Source organism: Equus caballus, chromosome 23 (genome assembly GCF_041296265.1).
Source record: "Equus caballus isolate H_3958 breed thoroughbred chromosome 23, TB-T2T, whole genome shotgun sequence".
NCBI lineage: Eukaryota > Metazoa > Chordata > Mammalia > Perissodactyla > Equidae > Equus > Equus caballus.
The window spans coordinates 28,263,318-28,284,011 of NC_091706.1; the positions used below are offsets into that span (position 1 = coordinate 28,263,318).

General features: G+C 43.6%; 1 protein-coding gene and 1 long non-coding RNA gene across 4 annotated transcripts in view; one reads left to right on the forward strand and one right to left on the reverse strand.

Moving 5' to 3' along the window:
* Positions 1 to 676: 676 nt before the first annotated feature.
* Positions 677 to 16,494, forward strand: LOC138920351 (uncharacterized). Its single transcript, XR_011431391.1, has 3 exons — positions 677 to 803; positions 7,121 to 7,171; positions 16,059 to 16,494. It is a non-coding gene; the product is annotated as an uncharacterized lncRNA (long non-coding RNA).
* Positions 3,552 to 20,694, reverse strand: part of PCSK5 (proprotein convertase subtilisin/kexin type 5) — a 436,446-nt gene continuing 419,303 nt past the window's right edge. For all 3 annotated transcript variants that reach the window (XM_005604948.4, XM_014735411.3, XM_070248444.1), the window contains 3 exons: positions 11,414 to 11,514; positions 9,777 to 9,963; positions 3,552 to 6,582 (listed from right to left, as the gene is read on the reverse strand). In XM_005604948.4, coding sequence (XP_005605005.1) covers positions 6,176 to 6,582; positions 9,777 to 9,963; positions 11,414 to 11,514 — 695 coding nt within the window. In that variant the 3' untranslated portion in view covers positions 3,552 to 6,175. The remainder of the gene's footprint in view (positions 6,583 to 9,776; positions 9,964 to 11,413; positions 11,515 to 20,694) is intronic.

A 20,694-nucleotide genomic window follows, 5' to 3' on the forward strand; every position in this document is an offset into this window, starting at 1 on the left:
ACTGCAAAACCTGATGTCCTTATGCTGCCTCTGGGTGGCCAGGCTGCAGGACAGGTTAGACCTACAGCTTGTGCCAGGTCTACCAGTTTTCCCAGCAGGAAAGGGTTGTTAGTCTGTTGCCCATCACAGTCCTCAAATGTGGGCTGAGCGGTGATTCCTGGGTCAAAGAGAAGGTGAGAAGTTGCAGTCTGTCTGCTGACTGACTGAGCGGGTAAACGGGTGGAGACGTGGGCCGAGGCAGTGCTGCCCCTGAGTGGTAAGTTCTCAGAACCAGGAATTGCCACGTAAAATGGGCAGTGCTTCTCCCTGGAGATAGGGGGAGACTGGAAGGTGACAGCCTGGGAAGGAGAAGTGGGATCCAGAGCATCGGTGTCAGGGGCAGCCTTGAGGTTTGCAGAGGTGCTGCCTTCTGGAGAGTGGGGGCCTGCAGGAGCCACGAGGGGTGGGTGGTGAAAACAGGAATGCGGGGGAGAGGGGCTTTCTGCTGCTGCCCATCAGGGGTCCCACATGTGGGCTGAGGGGCAGTTTGGGGGCCAAAGGGATAGTTAAAAATTGGGGTGGGGAAGGGGACCATCAATGAAGGTGGGCTGATGGAGACCGGTCCCTTTGCAGGTGCCTCTGCTCCACACGGCAATGAACTTGGGAAAATGGGAGAGATCTCACACTGGAGTCCGGAGACCTGAAAATGCCAGCCTGGGAATGGGGAGTGGTGTTCAAGTCAGTGACACCAGGATCTAAAGTAGGCTGAGAGGTCAGACCTGCAGATGCCATGGCTGTGATGGTGGAAGCGACTGCCACAGGAGGTATGGGCTGGCCGGTGAACACAGGGCTCTTGGTAGAAGGGACTGGAAGATGAGTGGGTATGAAAAAAGGAGGGAAAGCTACACACATAGGTGTCAGGGATTCTTTTTGGCAGGAAGGTGGCTGGAAGGAGAAGGATGAGGTGCTAGAAGATGTGGGGAGGCTAGAAATAGAAGCCGCTGTAGCTCTGATGAATGAAAAGGACCTCCATTCTCATGAAGTGGAATTCCCTAGGACTGGATCTAAAGAGAGGAAGAGAATCAGCAGGAACAGGAGGAGAGTTTGGGACTGTGTATCTTGTTTCCTGATCAGTATTTGTGGTGGAGTTAGAGAAGGTAGACGGACAGACAGGCTTGGGGGTCTGGCAGATAGGTCAGCCAAGTCAGTGGGAGGAGGAGAGACCTGTAAAGTGTGGGTGACCAGGGGCAGGGAGGCTGCAGTCTCCAAGGCAGGAGGGGAGAAATGAGGGGTAGGCTGAGTGGCCCTGTGGTCTGCCATGACCCCGTTTGATCCTCCAAGATCTTGTTCCGCTGACACTCAGTGTTCCTCTCCAAGCTGCCCGGGTTTTTGGCAACAGCTGTGCAGGGAAGCTGAGGAGGTGGGGGCAGCTCACCTTGGCCCCACAGCAGCAGCAGTGTCAGGGGCAGTGTCAGGGGCAGCACAAGTGGCATGGTGATTCTCTGTTTGCAGGGCCTACTGCTGGGAGATCCCGGTGGACAAGAGCTGCATGATGGGATGTCTGCAGGCTTTCGTCCTGCATCTCCTTCCCGGACGTCAGTGAGCCTGGAGAGCTGGGCCCACGGTCTGCACCCAGCACTTCCTTTGGTGACCTCTCGGGCAGCAGGGAGCAGCACGGGGTGGGGGCAGAGAGCACCACTGCATCTGGATCAGACTTCCACAGAGGCAGGGCATCTCCAGCAGGGCTGTGTGAGGTGGCAACGATGTGGCTTTCTCGGGAGATGATTATCAGAGACATCTGGGCTTTCTCACTCAAACTGACTTCTGGGTGCTTGGGATAGAGGTCCAGAGGCCCAGGACTGCACTCAAGGGAAGTGAGGATTCCATTGGTCTCCAGAGGACTAGATGTCAATGGTACATCCCCACTGCTGTGGGGACTCTGTGCCCATCGCCCTGTCCTTTGGTCTCTACTTGATTCTCCTCCTTTGCCATCCTTTTTCTGGTACCTTCACCTCAGTCTCCTTTGGGCAAGGAAGGTTGAGGTGACTGGATGGTACCGGCTTCATAGCCTTGACTACCTGCTCAGGTGGAAGGGAGGAGAGTAAATTTGCACCCTGGAGGAGGGATCTGTATGGTTCTTGTGTGTCTGAACATCATGGAATGACAGCGGACAGCACGGGCTTCTTTGGGGAGTCCCTCCAGTTCACCAAGGGGAGGATCCCCAGAGAGGAGCACATGGCATCTGGGATTGGATACTGCCTCACGGGTGTGATGTAAAAGCCAGCTGGTAAAGGCACAGGATCCCAGTGGAACAGCCTGTGACCAGGGCGGAGGGCAGGCACAGGAGTAGGGCGGTGTGCCTGGCCAGGTGGGGCAGCATCGTGGGCAGGGGAAACCAGAAGGCGAGGGCCAGGTTGGGGGACAGCAGTGGGAAGGGGACAAAATTTAGAAAGGAAATTGCCCATATAGAGCCTATTGTGCGCCAAACAATCCCCAGAATGGAGGCTGAAACTGGAGAGCGTCTCCATAGCTTCCAGCTCTTCTGGAGGTCAAACAGGTACTGCCCTGTTCAGCCTGGAGCTTGTGACATCTTTTTGGAACATGTCACAGAGAAAGGGCACCAGGGGCACATGCAAGCCCAGTGCATGAAGAGACGGCATCAAAGGGCAAAGCAGAGGCCCCAAAGGCCAGCCCAGTGGAACTTTCTAGCTTCTGTGACTTGCTGCTGTGGTTGCAGCTATTTGGCATCAGATGGGGCCACCATGCCGGAATAGTTCAGGACTGGGAAGCCCCATCCCCAGAGCTCACCCAACCTGGGCACTGGCTCTGCAGGCCCCTCTGAGCCTGGATGTGTGTCCCCAGCCCTTTCCCCTGGGGTCCCGAGATCAGAGCCTGCTCAAAGCCAAGCAAGGAGCCACCCAGATCCTGCCAGCACGTGGCCTGCCTCCCCCGGGGACCCCTCGCCCCAGCTTCTCTGCAAGGCCTGGAGCCAGGCATACCTTCTCCAGTATCACTAGCCAGGCAGCGAATGTTCCTGAGGAGGGACGGGAGCTTGACCTGACTAGATGCTGCACCCATGACGTCCTTTCCTGGCAGGCAGGTTCTTCCTTCACTTCTTTTGAGAAATTTGGTAAAACAAACTTTAAACCTTAGAACAGCCTAGATTTTCTCTCTGGTCTAGTTTGAAGGATTCAAATATACAACAATTCATTGGGAAGCTGTAACTATTCAGATCCACCAAGGACCTAACCCTGGTTGCCTAGTGGTTAAGGTTTGCAGCTCTCACCACCCTGGCCAGGATTTGATTCCGGGTCAGGGAACCTCACTGCCCATCTGTCCCTTGTCGTACGGTAGCTTCGCACTAAGCACATAAGTGCTCAGAAACAGTCTATTAACATGCAAGCCCTCATAAAATTATCCAATTTTCATTTAATCTTATTTCGAATTTTAAAATTGTTTTTTATGATCTAGAACCTTCCAACCTATTGCCCAGCCTCTTGTTGTATTTCCAATATACAGGGATTCTCTTAATATTTCCAAGTTATTTACAAACAAAAAACCAAAAAAATGACTTTGTTTTCCAATCACATATTTATCTATTTAGACAGTTGTTACCATAGCATTCAAAAGAAGTCTGAGAATAACATCTAAGAACAAAGATGGAAAGATGTCCAATTGTACCCATACACAGTAGGAGCCTTCCTTTCAGGCCCACATAGAGTAATAGCAACACAATTTTTCTTAGTATTCAAGGTCATTTCGACCTCATTTAATCTTTGTGTATCATAAACACAGATTTTTCTTGAAAAGTGATTTCCAGGCTACACAAAGAAAATCAAACGTCTATCAGAGCTTTAGAATGATCAAGGAAGATGAATAACACAGTATAAACAAAATTACTTCTTTCCATAGGCTACACTCAGTAATTACACAGCAAAAGACGAAAAATCCAGAAGGCAGCCATTGATATAATGACTATCTTACATGTATTTTTATTTATTTCTAAGAATTGAAAGGGAACTATCAGGACTTCAAATAGATTTTGAAGAGATGACTTTAAATGGTAAAAAACTTGGGGAGCATATCATATGTGTGTGTGGTACACATTGTCTCTTAGGAATTTTTTTTAAGATAAGGTTGGCAAACCACAGTCTGTTGACCAAATCTGGCCCATCACTATTTTTGTACTGCCCTGAGCTAAGAATGGTTTTTACATTTTTAAGCGATTGGAGAAAAAAATCAAAAGAAGAATAATATTTTATAATATGTGAATATTACCTTAAATCCAAATTTGGGTGTCCATAAATAGTTTTATTGGCGCACAGCCCACCCGTTTGTTATGGTTTGGCTGCGTTCATGCCACAACGGCAGAGTTGAGTAGTTGTGCAAAGCCTGAAGTATTTACTATCTGGCCTTTTCCAGAGAAAGTTTGCCAACCTTTGTTTTACGAGCTTTCCCCTAAAGAAACAGTGAGGCCTTCAATAAACTGAACACTTCTTTACAGAGATTTCCTGTGTCAGTGATAGATTCTGTTTTTTTAAATAAAAGAAAGAAAATGCACAAACTCGGTAAAGATAAGACAGTTGCCATATCATAAAATAAAATTATAGACATGACTTTGTTAGATTTAGGATGCTTCTTTTTCCACTTTAGGTAGTGAGCATAGTTATTAAGAAGATGTGCTTTAAGGTCATTCTTTTTCCTTGAATCTTGATTAGTTTTCTGTGATCCTGAGCTAGGTACTTAACCTCTCATAAGCCTCGGGTTTCTGATAAAAATAGGGTAATAATTGTGCCAACCTCATGAAGTTATGGTGGTAGTAAGAGTGATTTTTTAAAATGAATTATTTAGCTCAGTACCTGGAACATAGTAGGTGTGCAATAAATTTTTTTATGATCATCCTCATCATGTGAAAATGTCACTTTCTGCTGGTCCACTCCATTGCTGCCTATCACTTCTGCTTTGACAAGGAAATCGGCAAAACCCTCCTTAGGTAATTTCACACAGCAAGAGCCCCTCTCTCTGTAGTATCTGCAGAAAAACTGTCCCAGGTGCACAAATCCAAGAGTGTATTTGACAGAGTGTGGAAAAAGGGAAGGCCTGGATGTCTAGAAACAAGGATCACACAGATAAAGAGTGCTGGTCGGCAGCTGGATTGAGCTGTGAGCAGGACCTTGGGATTTTCCATGTTAGACTCCATTCCAACTCTTTCTATGGAGAGCCCACAGTTCTGTGATGGGCTGTTGATGAAAGCTCTTTGATTTAGTAGCTAAAGTCTTTTTTTAGAATGGATGAAGTTTTCGTCATTTTATCCCATTTTATGTTAGGTTAACACTGTCGTTTTTCTTTTCTTTCTTGGTGTCTTTGATGATGTTTCCAACCAGAAATGCTCTTAGAAAATCATGAGGGTGTAATGCTGCAATTCTTGGAAACAGTGATTTTTTTTGTTCCTACTGGGCTTGCTGCTGCCTACCTCCTGCCTGAGCTTGTTCTTTCCCTAGAATCATGATGACTCTGGATTACTGCAGGAGAGCCAAAGCCCAGCGAACACATGGCTCCTTTTCTTTCCTCATCTCTAAGTGGGTCGTGACCAGCCTCAGCAGGGGTGGTCTCTTCTGCTCACTAGGGGCGGTCTGGAGTCAATTGATAAACAGCATGAGGAGGAGAACCTTCTTTGGTTGCTCCTTATAGAACCAATCTCTGCCTAAAGAGAGCCAAAAGGGGAGAAAAATCCCCTCGGACAAACAACTCCTTCATCTCCTCAACCCCTCAAAATCATTTACAGAAATATCAGAATTCCAGAAGGTAGCAAAAATCTCCACAATGCAGCTGAGAAACAGAATTTCTCTAGGTCCATTTCCTTTGTTTTTTTGATCATGTAAAAGTTTGTACAAATCTCACTTTTTTCACTTCCTGTGTTTTCTGTCTTGACATATTGTTTTGAGGAAAATCCCTCTGAATTTTATCCTTGTTCCTCAATAACAGTTGAACAATTATGGTTAATTGAGTTTAGCCACCCAAAAGAAGAACAAAATATTTTAGCATTCTTATATACTCTAGTTGGACTCATGGTTAAGAAGACGAATACAAACACCCAGACGTCACCCTGGTGTGTGGGGATAAAACCCAAAACTGTAATGCTCACACATGTGCCTGTGCGTGGAATGAGGCTGGGGAGGAGGAGGGTGGCCTCTGTTTACTGGTAGGAGTAGCTCTCATCATCGTATTCCAGCTCATCGTCATCATCATCATTCAGCAGCCCATACTTAAACTTCCGGTAGACAGTGCCATCTTGGCCCATGTAGACAATGTCATCATCGTCATCCTCATCATAGTCCCGGTCCCTGTACTCAATCACTTGATCCTCTTCGAAGCTGGTGCTCTCGCGAGGGCTGCTCTTATAGGAGGAGTAAGACTTGCTAGGGTCAGCCAGTTTTTCATAGCGGACCTTTTCTGCTTGCTGGACTCGGCCCCGTGATTTCCTCCACACCATCACAGCTGCCCCGAGCAGAAGCACCAGCATAATGGAGGAGGTGATGAACAGGGCTGTCTTGGAACGTTCAGCTGCAGGCCCTATCTCACCTGCTCGAAGGATACACTCGTCTGTTGGAAGATGACCCAAAGGAAGAAGGCAGAGGAGAAGGGTGGGGAGAAGAAATGGAATGCAGACAATTAGTTTCTGAGATAAAGAACTTTATCTTTTAAACCTAAAATGGTGGAATCACTGTCTCTGATTTCCTTAGAGAGCACACCACTCTACAGAAGTGCACCCCGTGAGAGTCCCAGTCTGTGTCAGATGATACCAACAAACCCTTCTAGGAGGAAGGCCAGTTTGAGATCCAACGCGAACCCCCTCATCCCCATGCCTCATGGGTCAGTCACCAAGTGTCCAACCTTACCAATAGATTCTTCTATTTCCTGCCTCAGAAAGATACTCCATCTAGGGCCATGTTTCAGTTGTTACTAAATGCTCTACTTTCTGTTTCAATTCTGATTTTTTTTAAGATTGAGTCCTCTCCCCAGCTACCTTTAAACCTGGTCTGACATGATTATCCCACTGTTCATGTGCAGGAGCAGATTATTTATAAGACCATTGACTCATTGCTGTAGAAATAACTGAAGTCAATCTGTTTCTTGACAGTTGAGGAAACCGAGGACCACAGAGAGGAAGTGAATTGTCACATTGTCAAAGGTAAGAGCTTGTTTGTGGAGCAATCAGAATGTGAACCCAGGAATCCTTACTCCACACTGCAGTCTGGAGACATTAAGGCAAAACACTGTGACAGCTGTTTTTTGACTTCTTGGCATTCTGTGGCTCTAATCTGGTAGGAGGAGAAGCACCACCTTTAAATTCTGACAACCAAGTTGAGTGACAAGGGATTTCTTCTATCAAACTTAAGATTTCTGAGGTTGAGGGCTCTGTCCCCTGTCATTCATCAGCCTCTTGGGTTTTTTTTTAAGATTTTATTTTTTTTTCCTTTTTCTCCCCAAGGCCCCCCGGTACATAGTTGTATATTCTTAGTTGTGGGTCCTTCTAGTTGTGGCATGTGGGACGCCGCCTCAGCATGGCTCAGTGAGCAGTGCCATGTCCGCGCCCAAGATTTGAACCAACGAAACACTGGGCCATCTGCAGCGGAGTGCGCGAACTTAACCACTCGGCCATGGGGCTGGGCCGGCCCCCATCAGCCTCTGTTTTGATGCCTTAGTTGAGAACATGGAGTAACCAAAACAGTATCACAGAAGAAAGGATTAAACCATAACTTCAGTGATGAGCTCATTTTTCTTACTTCTCCCTCATTTATTCAGTTGGTATGATTTGGGTAAGTTACTTAATTTTTTTTTTCTTTTCTTTAACTTACCAAACGGGAATGTGAAAGAGAGTATAAAAGAACTAGAGAAAAAAACTAGCAGCTTATGTTGGATGTACATGTTGAAATACATATTAAGTTTTCCGTAAATATTTTTAGAACCACCTGAGTCTGGTCCCCAGGATTCTTTTATGAGAGATTCTGGGTACATTATACATACTAGCGTAATGGATAGAATATTGCTGCCAGTTATTTTAGGGCCAATTATTTTTGCTTACTAGATATTGGATGAAATCAAGATGTGATGATGTACACCTAAAGTTTATATAGTATTGTAAACCAATGTTACCACAATAAAAAATAAATTAAAAAAAAGATATTGGCCAATTACATCTCATTCATCACCGATATGTAGCTCTGTCTCTTTTTGCTGTGATAAACAAGTTTTCTGTTTTATCATAACTTTCATTCTTATGGGATTTTGCCCATCAAGCAGAATTTCCTCCTCTAAAATAACAGCATTATCATTATTGCTTTTATCATTAATAATATCAGCACAGAATTTTTCCCTGGAGGAAATATTAAAGCACCAGAGGGATGGATAAGCCATCTGTATGTGGTACTTGGAGATGAATACTGCCCAAGGCAGGAGAGTCAAGAAAAGAACTTTGGAGGTTGTTCCAATTACTAGGGTGCCATATGCAATCATGCCTTACTATTCCCAGTCTTAGGTCTGCAGAGTCAGAGTTAGCCTCTGCGATCTGGCTTCTTTGAAGAGACAAGTGTCTCACGAGAGAATGAGGAGGTAATCAAGAGTATTTAGACTTTGGCAGAGTTGTCCAGGTGGATCTTCATGAGCCACAGAAGGCCAAGAAAAGCTGACTAAATAGTTCTTAGTGGTAACAGGCTTGCAAAACTCTATACCCAACATGTACACACTTCTGGTTTCATTTAAAGCCATCCATGTAATGAGGGTTATGATTCTTAGCTGACACAGCATGGATATTTTAGACCCTGAAGGTGGATGTATAGGATGAGCTGGGAAAATCAGCTGCTTGCAGGGGTGAGAATGCTGAAAGAAAGAAATAATTAGTTTTGGGGAAGATGATATCTAGAATTTAGTTGAAAAGGCTGATAAAAAAATAAAACAGAAACAGTTAGGTGTCTGAGATTTACTTCACTTATCAATGGACAGGCTCCCATGAGTATGGGGTCTTTGTTTGTCAGGCCATGTCTGAACCCCAAGGAAATGATCTGCCTCTGGACTAGAAAGTGCATTTTAAAAATTTATTTTTTCTTTCTGTAAGGAATCACTCCATTTGGGATCTTTTTAAGGTTGTGGCCAATGAGGACCAAGTACCCATATGGATGGGGCTGGGGGTGGAAATAGTTGGGGGACAAAAAATTGGTAGAAGAAGTTTTGTTTCTTCTTAGCCTTCAAGGAAAGTTTACTTCTAAAATGCCTTAAGTCTCTAACGGGAAGCACAGCTTTGGGCTGACTGACACAGAATGATTCTTCAACAGAATCAAGACGATATTGGCATCAACTTCTTTGATAGTTGATTGTTTTTCCTTTTTTCACGGGAGGGAAGAATTAAAAAAGAAATAAAGTAACTTTATAAAGACAAAATTCTAGACCTTCTTGAGCTCTAATTTTGGAGGAAGCATAGCAGTAGAAAGAATGGGGGGTTTGCAGTGCAAAGGACCCCCAATCTAATTACAGATGAGCCTCTCAACAATGGTAGGGACTCGGGCAGACTAATCAAAGGCTTTGAGTCTCAGTCTCTTCATCTGTAAAACTGGATTAATAATACCTACTTTATGAGATGATGGACAGAAAGTTTCAAGTACAGTAGGCACACAGCAGGCACTCAATAAAGAGGTAACTCTATTGATTCTCCAGAACTTTCCATCTTCCTCCCTCCATGCTCCCATCAGCTTCCTGAGGACACACCCTTCCTCTGCAGGCTGCTCTCCCACTCCCCTTACCCATGGTGCCCTGGCAGTCACAGCACTCCTGGGCATCGGTAGGATCGGAGGCGTTGCAGCAGCGCAGGCAGCGGCCGTCACCCATGTGCAGCACCAGGTTGGCAGGGCACACCGTGCAGTTCTTGGCGCCAGGTCCCTTGCATTCTATGCAGCTCTCATGGCATTTTTCACAGTTAAGTTTCTCCCCCTGTCAAGAACAACCAGGAGATTCTTTTTGAGTGTTGAGGAATTAAGAAGGCACTGGAGTTCCCAGATGGGGGTTCCATCTTGTCTCCATAAGGGAAGAAGGCTCGCGGGGGATAACAGGAAGATGGTTTATTTGAACTGTGCAGAGGGAAAGACAGAACCGACTGTCTGCACCTGGATGGAACCATTGCTGGGCTTTACCCTCTGAGTTCTACTGGTAATAATAGTGGGAGAACAGGTTTCTAGAATAGCTCAGGTTACAACCTGAGGCTCATGCGCTGTACCTGGTCAAGGACAAGTTCTGTCTGGCTCATGCTAAATTGACTTTCATAGTTTAAAAAATTTTCTTTACTTTTGAACTTTGGGAGAATGGTATGATAGAAAAAGAAGGAACAGAAATTGCCTTTGTTGAGCACCTTGGCATGTTTCAGGGGCTGAGAAGGTGCTTTCTCAGCTGTTACAGCCTTTATTATTTCATCCGATTCCGGATTAGGAGTCAGAACCCCTGGGTTCAGTCGCAGCCTGTTACTTACTACCCATGTGATCTTTAGCAAATTATTTAATCTCTCTGAATCTCAATTTCACCAAAGTGGAATGAGGGCTGTTTCAGAATTTAAAGAGAACTCATATGTGAATATGCTGGGTTGTGTTAATTTCACCATGGAGAAATTTACTTAATTTCTAAAGTTTGGAAATGCAATCAAGAAGTTAGTGGACGAGAAAATCTATGGTTTCTGGGCAAATAATGAAAATATATCTCTCTTAATACAGTGAAGGGGTGGAGGAAATGAAAGACCAACATGAACTGTGTAGTTCTGACATTATTTAGATGTTTCAGGTTGGACAGTAGAAGGGTAAGAGAGAAGATATTTCTTATTTCTGACATAATATTCCTTTATAGACCTGAATCATCTTCTTTTTTTGGGGGGGGGGGGGAGGAAGATTAGCCCTGAGCTAACATCTGCTGCTAATCCTCCTCTTTTTGCTGAGGAAGACTGGCCCTGAGCTAACATCCATGCCCATCTTCCTCTGCTTTATATGTGGGATGCCTGCCACAGCATGGCTTGATAAATGGTGCATAGGTCCATGCCCGGGATACAAACCAGCAAACCCCAGGCCTCTGAAGCAGAGTGTGTGAACTTAACCACCTAAACTTGAATCTTCTAAGGTCATAAGCAATGAATGTAAAGTTAATTCTGAGGCCTTCGTTTCTTAATTTCCCCATTATTTCTTTCCAATTGTCTCAGTTCCTTTGATCAAAATTAAGGCTACAGTAGGGTAGCATAATTATTCTATGATGCAATGGTAGAAGATTTTAAAATATTAAACCTGAACTGCAGTGAGTGTAGGAATTTTAGGACTTTTTGATTTTGCCCAGAATGACATGCAGAAACTAGCTCGCGTCCCTCTGTAGAAACGGCAGAAGGCACACCATGGCCAGCTCTCAGTACCTCTCCCACTCTGTATTCCCCCACCAGACAGTCCGAGGCACAGATTCCTCCCACCAGGTGGTAACTCCACACACAGGATAAGCAATCCAACGCTTCTCTTCCTGAAAGAAAAAAAATGATTCTAAGTTATGAGATTGACCTTGAATTTCAACCTCTGTCTTGATTCCAAAAACTCTTAGGAGCGAGGAATATGTCAAGTAAATTGAAGGAGAAGGGTGAATTGATTGAAGATATGAAAAAAAAAGTCTAGAAGTGGAGACCTAGAAATTATCTAATTAGTCCAATCCATGTAAACTCTGAGTTTGGAAACTGAAGATTTGAAATGACAAATCTTTGATTAACATAATAGGAGAGATTTTCAGAGAATGAGAAATCATGTAGAAAGTTTATAAGAGCTTTATTTGTCATTCTGCTTATTGTTTAACTAGTTTAGAGGACAAGGTTGCTACAAGCTGATTTGGAGGGTCCCAGAACTTGGTGCTTAAATCATGAGTAGGCAGTTCCTCATTGAGAAACAGCACCAGGCTTGGAACTTCAAATACTAGGGCTAAAAGGATTACGCAGTCATTTTGTCCAGTGGTTCTTAATTTTGGGGGTGGTGGTGATAGATTCCTTTGACGCTCTCTTGAAAACTATGAACTCTTTTCTCAGAAATTTGACATCCTATTTGTTTGTTTATTTTCTTAAGTAACTGAAAACTAAGGCCCAGACATGTGAAGTCACTCAATCAGGGTTACATAGGTAACGGTCAAGTCAAGATTCAAATTCGCCTTTGGTGACTCACAGTCAGCATCCTTTCTATCATTCTCTCTGCCTTAATACATGAACCACCAAGTAGGGGAGGCCTGAATCTATGGACTCTGTTTGCTGTGGAGGTGATGCCCCTCTCTCCTAATTCAGAGACCTCAAGAATGACTGATGCAATCATTTCCTTCTATGCAGCTATCAAGGGATAACTTCTGGAAAGAGTTTGAGGAAAGGAAACCTGAGCTCTAGTTCATTCTGTTAGGAAGGCCCTGGTGTTTTTGCTGAGAATTTCAAAACAGAAGAAGGGACATAGGCAGGGCCTGGAATGTGCCTGGTATTGTGAGTTGGAACTTGATATACGTCTTCCCATCAGAGGAATGTTGTAAAGAGTGGTTAGTTGAGCTTGAACTAGAACCAGGAGTCCCGTCCTTCACAATCACTATGGAGTTAAATTGACTTTTCATGTCGGATCAGTGAGCTCAATCATTTATAGTGTTTTTATGGAAAAATTAATTCTGAGCTCTGAACAACAGCTTAGAGAATAAACCTTTATTACCCAATTGCTTCTTAGATGGGGGGCTGCCCGTAGTGATACAAATTCAAAGCCATTTTATTTTTGTTTTACCTCTAGCTTCATGCAGAATTTCCTACAAGTTCTGGAACATAATTGTGGTCTCTGATGAAAGACTCAGTCTTCCTCTACTTCCTTCCTTCCCATCCTACATTTTTCTAAAATATAACTTAGGTGCCTTACTCCAATTTTAAAATATAAAAGTGTGGACTTGTGTTTTTGTTTATTTTTTTCTTTATGAAGAGAAATTCAGCGTAGGAAAAATTAAGAGGGAAAGAGGCAGTAAAAAGGTTAGGTCACAAAAGTTGTGCCTTAAGATTGGTTACATTTTCCAGAAGACCAGCAACAATTTGGCTGAGGCCTTGATGCTGAGCCATCCCCAAAGGCACTACTTATCACCTCTGGGTGACAAATCAGGACTCATTTTACATATCCTACATTGATTAATTGCAAAATCTGCATACTTAGGGTACCCAGAGTCAAACCTTAACAAAAGGCAGTTTGTTAATTTCCAGAATGTTTTCTAGTGTTTTCAAGCTGAACGCCCTACATTTATCATTGTTTCTAAGGATCTGCAAGAGCCTTGAGACTTGTAAAGACAGCTTTGGCATTTCCTCAAAATTCAGAAGAGCTTGCCATCTGCTCTCTCTTGGACTGACCCCCACGGGATGAATTCAACCAAGCAGAACGACCCCTGGGATCTGTCCACGGTGTCATTCCATGTGGACAGAGAGAGGCTGCTCACAGGAGGCTTCGGGTACCAGGCCTGGATTGTTATTTAAAACAATTTTGTGAGGAGGATAAACAAAAAGTTAAATGTGTGGAGGCAAGAAATGAGCTAATCTTGGAGGAACCAGTTGCAACAAAGATGCATATTAAGCCTTAGTATGTTATACTCCCCCCAACCCCCTCAGAGCTTTTCAGTGTATTTTTTTAACACTCTAATAATATTGGGCAGTCAAATGTGAATGAAATACAATCTATTTGGTAAATTTCTTATTGAGGTTGCTAAATTTTCCCTGAATCTTTCATATATCCTCATTTCTTAGTATGACAGCTAATATTTAAGAAAGAAGGAATTCACCCTTTTTTTCACCCAGTTTATAACCCAAGAGAAAACTTGTCCCCAAAGTTTGTCATCTATATATTGCAAAGCCAGAATACAGCACAAAGATTCACTACCCAGCAAAGGATGGGTGTGGTAGGTGAAGAAAGGATGGCAGAAGACATGAGTGTCAAGGACAGAAAGCTTCAACCAGGCCTGTTGGGGGTTCAAGTCAAACACAGGAGGGGGAGGCACACACGCTCAGGATGGCTTACAGCCTCACCCAAATATGCCCAGTTATCCCTGGAATACAATCTCAGGGAGACTGTGTTGATTTTTTTTTAAGCCTTTATTTTTTTAGAGCAGTTTTAGGTTTACCACAAAATTGAGAGGTAGGTGCAGAGATTTTCCATTTACTCTCTGTCCCCGCATATGCATAGCCTCCCCGTTATCAACATCGCTCACCAGAATGGCACATTTTTTTTTTTTACTGGCGATGAACATCACCCAAAGTCCACACTTTACCTTAGGGTTCACTCCATGTTGTACATTCTTTGGTTTGGGACAAATGTATAATGACATATATCCATCTTTATAGTATCATACAGAGTATTTTCACTGCCTTAAAAACCCTCTGTGCTCCGCCTATTCGTGTCTTTCCAGGCCCCACCCCTGGCAACACTGATCTTTTTATTGTCTCCATAGTTTTGCCTTTTCTAGAATGTCATATAGTTGGAATCACACAGTATGTAGCCTTTTCAGATTGGCTCCTTTCACTTAGTAATATGCATTTACGTTTCCTCCATGTCTTTTCATGGCTCGATAGCTCACAGCTCTTTAGCGCTGAATACTATTCCACTGTCTGGATGTGCTGATGAACTTTTGAGACTGGGAATGCTCAAAACCATGATCCTTAATTCACCCAGGAAATCTCAAACCCAATTAAAGAAATTTATAGTTTTTCAAACTGTGCTTACAACATCACTAATAATTTCTTCAATCTTCACAAAAGTCTTAAAAAGCTGCTGTTGTCCTGTTTTCATTGACTGATGTTAAGAGACACTAACTTACCTAATGATGGTCACCTGGTCTTGATTAGAAACCAAGCGCCCCTTCTCCCCCCACTAGCCCACTGCGCTGCAGTAAGGGGCTGGAGCTAGGGTTTTCATATTTAGCAAATTAAAATACAGTATTTTATCTCGCAATCTTAGTTAGAACAAAGGCTCCACACATCTAATAATGGTGGTATCAGAGATACCTTCAATTGTCTAAAAACCTAATAGAAAGTCAATATTTACCATGATATGGTCAATGACAACGGGAACTTTCCACTACTCTCCCTCCCCACCCCCAATTCAATGTATTCTCTCATTTGTTATCTTATTCTGACTAGAAGTTTTGAGCGGCAAGTATATGTGCCTCTGGAATGAAAAAAAGAGAACACAAATTAATGATTACTTAATAACAGTTTGGAAGGCTAATTCTTTCAAAGATGAGACAGCGGCAGAGAGAAGAGTGGGAATCGCTGTGCTAGCGTTTGCAAGGACTGCCGGGAAGAGGTGGGGAGGGGCAAAGGGGCGGAGTATCAGATGGAGCTCCAAGAGCCCTGCCTGCTCCAATCGGAGCAGCTCTGCCTTGATCAAGGTACATAATAGGATTCAGCCTAAGATTGCATCTGAAGAAAACGGCCAACTGCTGAAATGCCATCTGAAACCACGGTTCTACACTAGAAATGTGCTGTCCAATACAGTAGCCACTAGCCACATGTGCCTATTGCGCTCTTGAAATATGGCTGTCCAACTAGACTTGTGCTGTGAATGTAAAATAAACATCAGATTTCAAAGACAGTACAAAAAAAGAATCTATCTCAATAACTTTTATATTGATTCTATGTTCAAATGATAATATTTTGGATATATTAGTTCAATAAATATATTCTTTATAATATATATATATATTTCCAAAGTATTTTTATCTTTTTAAATGTGGCTACTAAAAATTTAAAATTATATGTATGGCTTGAATTATATTTCTATTGGATAGTGCTGATACACCATGCTGTGAGATATATAAAACAAATTCTAGGACTAGTATGAATAGCACTCATAGGTGAGTTTAGATTTTCCACTAGTCTAAGCACTTCCTGGGTAAGAGTCATTTATGTTTGTTACTGAGAGTCACTCAAATAATAAAAAATTGTTATTGCGCACTCTCTCCAAGTTTTTGTTTTCCGGGATATGTTTTTTTCTTGGTATTAAGACTTGGGCTTTGGTTGCAACCAGGTGAGGAAAGAGGGTGCCGTGACACTGACCGAACGTTGCAGAGAAACGCACAGACGGCAGCCCAGAGCAGGAAGCCACGGCTCTTGCTGAAGATCAAGACCAGCCCCGCCCCGCCGGCGCGTACCTGGCCCCGCCCAGCAGCTCCGTAATTAACATGACGGACTGCAGGTTCCTCTGAGCCAGCAGCAGCTTCCGCTCTTCCTTTTTTTTTTTCTTATAGCTTTTTCTGCTCCTCTGTTTGTAGCTTCTCCAGCTTTTTCTGATTCCTACGGAATTCACAGTCCTTCTGTTTCTGTTTCCTCTTGCAAAGCTTTTTCTCTCTCCAATTCTAGCTCTTTTGTTTCCTTTCCTCTGCTCTCTGCCTCTCCTCTTCCTCTTAATTGAGGCATCACTCAGCTGTTTGGTCAAATCAAAATAAACCTTGATGTTGGGGGCCATGGCCTTACAGTCCTCGCCTTTGTACATGAGTTTCATCCTGCACAAGATGTTAGTGACTTGGATGAAGCCCATGTACCTGCGGTACTGGATATACGCCTTAAAGTTCAAGCGTCCCCCGAAACTGAAGGTGTGGAAGTTCTGGGCCATCATCTCTTCCTGTTAGGGGTCCAGCATGGGGATGTGTATGTTCTGTATCTCCCTAAACTTCTCAAATACTTTGACCAGAACCTCCTCACTGGGCTTTTCTGAGCCCAACTCCTCCAGGGGCAGCCCCTCCAGGTGAACTGCGTCTGGCCTCTCTCCTGGCAGCGTTTACTTCATATTCTTCCCCTGCGGAAGAAAGAGTCCCCTTGGTGGCAGGTTGGGAAATGGATTTTGAACTTGGCGGCGTTCATCTTAAAGATGTTGGAGAAGCCACTGAGTTGGATGGTCTTGCCATGGAGGCAGGCCAGGAAAGACTTGACCAGACTTTTGTTCTCTACCTTGCCCTCAAAGTGGACGAAGCTCTTGGAAATCTGGAGGGTGGAGAATTGGTGATTGTGCCCCATGCCCTTCAGTCTTTCCATCACCTCCCAGCTGGGGATGGACTTTCTGGTCTACTTCAGCTGGTGATCTTTGTGATGGGCTTGAGGTAGAGGCTGTACAGAGGCAGAGCTCCACCACCTCAGACGTTATGGTCTATGGTAGCTGATGCCACAGCCGTAGCATTAGGCCAGCATGGGGCTCCCCTTGTGTCCTAAGTGGCCACCACTCTGGCCGAAGTTGTGCCCCCCCCCACCCCCCCGCCCCGACCCCAGCAGGGGCTGCCTCCCCACCCAGCATTGCCTCTGTCAGCCGAAGATTTCCCTGAGGTGACCCGCCCCTGTGCTGCCTGCCCTATGACAGTGCTAAGTGCTGGAGATACAAAGGTGAGTAAGACACGTTAAGTTGTGCCTTTGAGGACCTCAGTCTACGGAGACAGGCAAAGGATAAGTAAATTGTTAGAGATATGCCCTCTGGGCTGCAGGGACCTTGACTGTCTTGTTCACAGTTAGATTGTCATTGTCTGGCCATCCTGCAGGATAAATATTTGATGAATAAATAAATAGGTGAATGAATGCAGAGTACTAAGGGAACACAGAATGGAGGAGGGAGGGAAGGCTTTCCAGAGGAAATGCTGACTTTAACAGATCAGTAAGAGGTAGCTAGGCAAGGCAGGCTGGAGACAGTAGTCCGGAAGGAGAAAGGGCAAGGTTGGCTCAGGTTTGCAGTAACTAATTATGCCTGGATTAGAGGCTGGCACAAGAGGTGATGAGAGATGAGCCTGAATGTGAAGAGTCCCATGATGAAGAGCCTCATATGAGAAGCTACTAAGTTAGGATTCTATCCTGAAATCAATGGAGAGTCATTTTTTTTTTTAAGTGTGCTTTTTGGTGAGGAAGATTAGCCCTGAGCTAACATCTGTTGCCAATCTTCCTCTTTTTCTATTCTCCCCAAAGCCCCAGTACATAGTTGTATATCCTAGTTGTAGGTCATTCTAGTTCTTCTATGTGGGATGCCACCACAGCATGGCTTGATGAGTGATGTGTAGGTCCGTGCCCAAGATCTGAACCAGTGAACCCCAGGCCGCTGAAGCAGAGCATGTGAACTTACCTACTCGGCCCTTGGCCGGCCCCTGGAGAGTCATTTTTAAGCAGAGAAGCATCATCGTGATATTTGTGATGTAGAAAGGTGAATCTGAGAGCATATGGAGGACTGGTTGGATATAGAGTGGCTGATACTGGAGCCAAGAAGACCAATTAGAGAAGTGGTGAATAATTCAGGCAAGGGAAGATAAGAGTCTGAACTAAGGCAGTGACACAAGAAAGCCAAGAGGGGCAATGGAATTAGGAGATATCTAAGGGATAGATTTGACAGGACTTGAGGAGAAATTGACTGTGGGGATTGAGAGAGAAGAAGCAGAGGGTAATGGCCAGGTTACTGTCTCAGGCAACTGGGTAGGTGGTGGAGCCATTCATCAAGTTAGGGAGCATAGGAAAAAATGGTCTAGGGATGGAGTGAGGTGGACTGAGAATAATGCACTTACATTTCAAGTCCGGGGTGTCTGTTGGGCATCCAGTTAGAGATATTAACAGGCAGTTGGATGTACAGAACTTGAGCTCAGGAAACCATTTGGGAAAGAGAAGTAGATTTGGGGGCATCAAGATACCGCTGATACTGGATGCCACCTTCGATCTGGAGATGGCTATGTTCATATGTACTTGGAAAGCACTTAGGAAGAAGTTATTTTAAAATTTCCTCAAGATAGTGCTCAGGAAGGTCAGCTCAGTGGCTAGACAGCAAGGGTGGTTGATAGTCTTCTCCCAGAATGGGGGAGCTGAGTTTTCATCTTGTCATCCCCACTCCTTGACGTTTTTATGTAATGAACCTACTGCTCCAAGATGAATGATTTTGGAAGGGAAAGGAAGCAAGATTAGAAGCAGGCTCTAACTGGTTGGCCTTTGCTTGTTTCATCCAAAAGTCTTAAGTACCAAAAAGTAAACAAAAACAAAAAAACCCTGCTCTAAAATACACTCCCTCCCCTGACCCCAGGCACTTGGATTAGAATGAGGCTGGGCAATAATTTAGGGCAGGATGCTCTTCTAAGACTCTGATTATCCATTAGGAACACATATACCTAAAAAATCACATGTAACTTGAGGTTCTGACATGGCCCCTTCACTACAAACTTACTGAAATGGTAGAATAAATATAAACAGAGAGAACCAAAAAAAAAAAAAAAAAGAGAGAGAGAGAGAAAGAGATAGGTGGGCTCAAAAATAAGATGAAATCTCTTTGGACCAGAAAGGGAATATAAATGCAAAATAGTAGTCAGACTCAAGCCACTCGCCTGCTTTTCTCTGGGCCTAGATGTAGGCAGTGGTGGCTGTAGTTCAACTTTTCTACTGTAATAGGAACTGAAAGTGTTTCATATGAGACCTGGGCCAAAATCCAGGCTTAGAGTTTAAAACAGGAGTCAAGGTGGACTCTCTGCCCTCATTGATATCACCTCTGACCAGGAACTACTCTGAGCTGTGGATCGGATTGCTGATGGGATCTCTGTCATCAATATCACCTCCAGGAATGCTGGAACATCCTGTTGCTAGACTGAGTTCACAGTGAGAGGCAGGGATAGAGCTAACCGAAAAACTACTAGACTATAAGGAGTAAGGATAAAGGGAGAGAGGGAGTGAAGAACCAAAAACAAAGTCTCCTGTTCAAAATGAGCTTAAGACCAAAATTCCAAAATATATACAGAAAATAAATGCCAAGAAAGATGACAAACACAATCAAGAATTAGAACATGAATTTAATTCAGATAATATTTTATAGAAAAGTTTGACAAAGTTTTTAAAATTAGCATGTTAAAGTGTTCAAAAAATAAGACATAATATACATAAAAATAATAAATTATGAAACCCAAGCAGGAAGATATGAAACAAAGATAGATGGATATGAAAAAGAAACAATTAGAAATCTTAAAAACAAGCCATTTAAATAAAACAACTAAAATAATAGATGGGCTTAACTTTAGACTAAACACAATCAGATAACAAACTAGGGAAATGGAATAGGGTGCTGAAGAATTAACTTAGTATAAACCATGGAGAGTCAAAGAGATAAAAATATAAATGAGCAGGTACGAGACATAAAGATCAGGATCAAGATCATAGAGCAAGAAACTCTGAATTATCTTTAATAAGGAATTCCCGAAAAGGAGATTGGAAGGAAGGGTGGAGAAACAACACTTGAAGATCTAATAGCTGAAAAATTTCCAATTTGCAAAAAGACATTAGGATTTCTTTGTTTTCTATTCATTCAGCAAACATTTAATGTACACTTACTATATGTTACACTCTAGACTAGAACAGGGGAGACAACATGAATGTGGTGCAATCCTTCACCTGAGGGTCTCACACTTAGTAGGAGAGATGGATATGTTTAATTAAAATATAATGTAAAAAGAGCTATGGTAAAACTGTGTACTACAGAATCAAGACGAAGGAAAAACGTTTCTGAGAGGACTGAGAAAAGCTTCATAGAGATTACATTTGAGCTGGGCCTTTAAGTTGAGAGTTCCCTAGAGCAGTGTTCTCTGGGAAGAGGAAAGGAATGGACAAAAGTCATGGCGGCATGAAAGAGCATGACTTATTTGTGGCTGCTGAGTGGTTCTATGTGG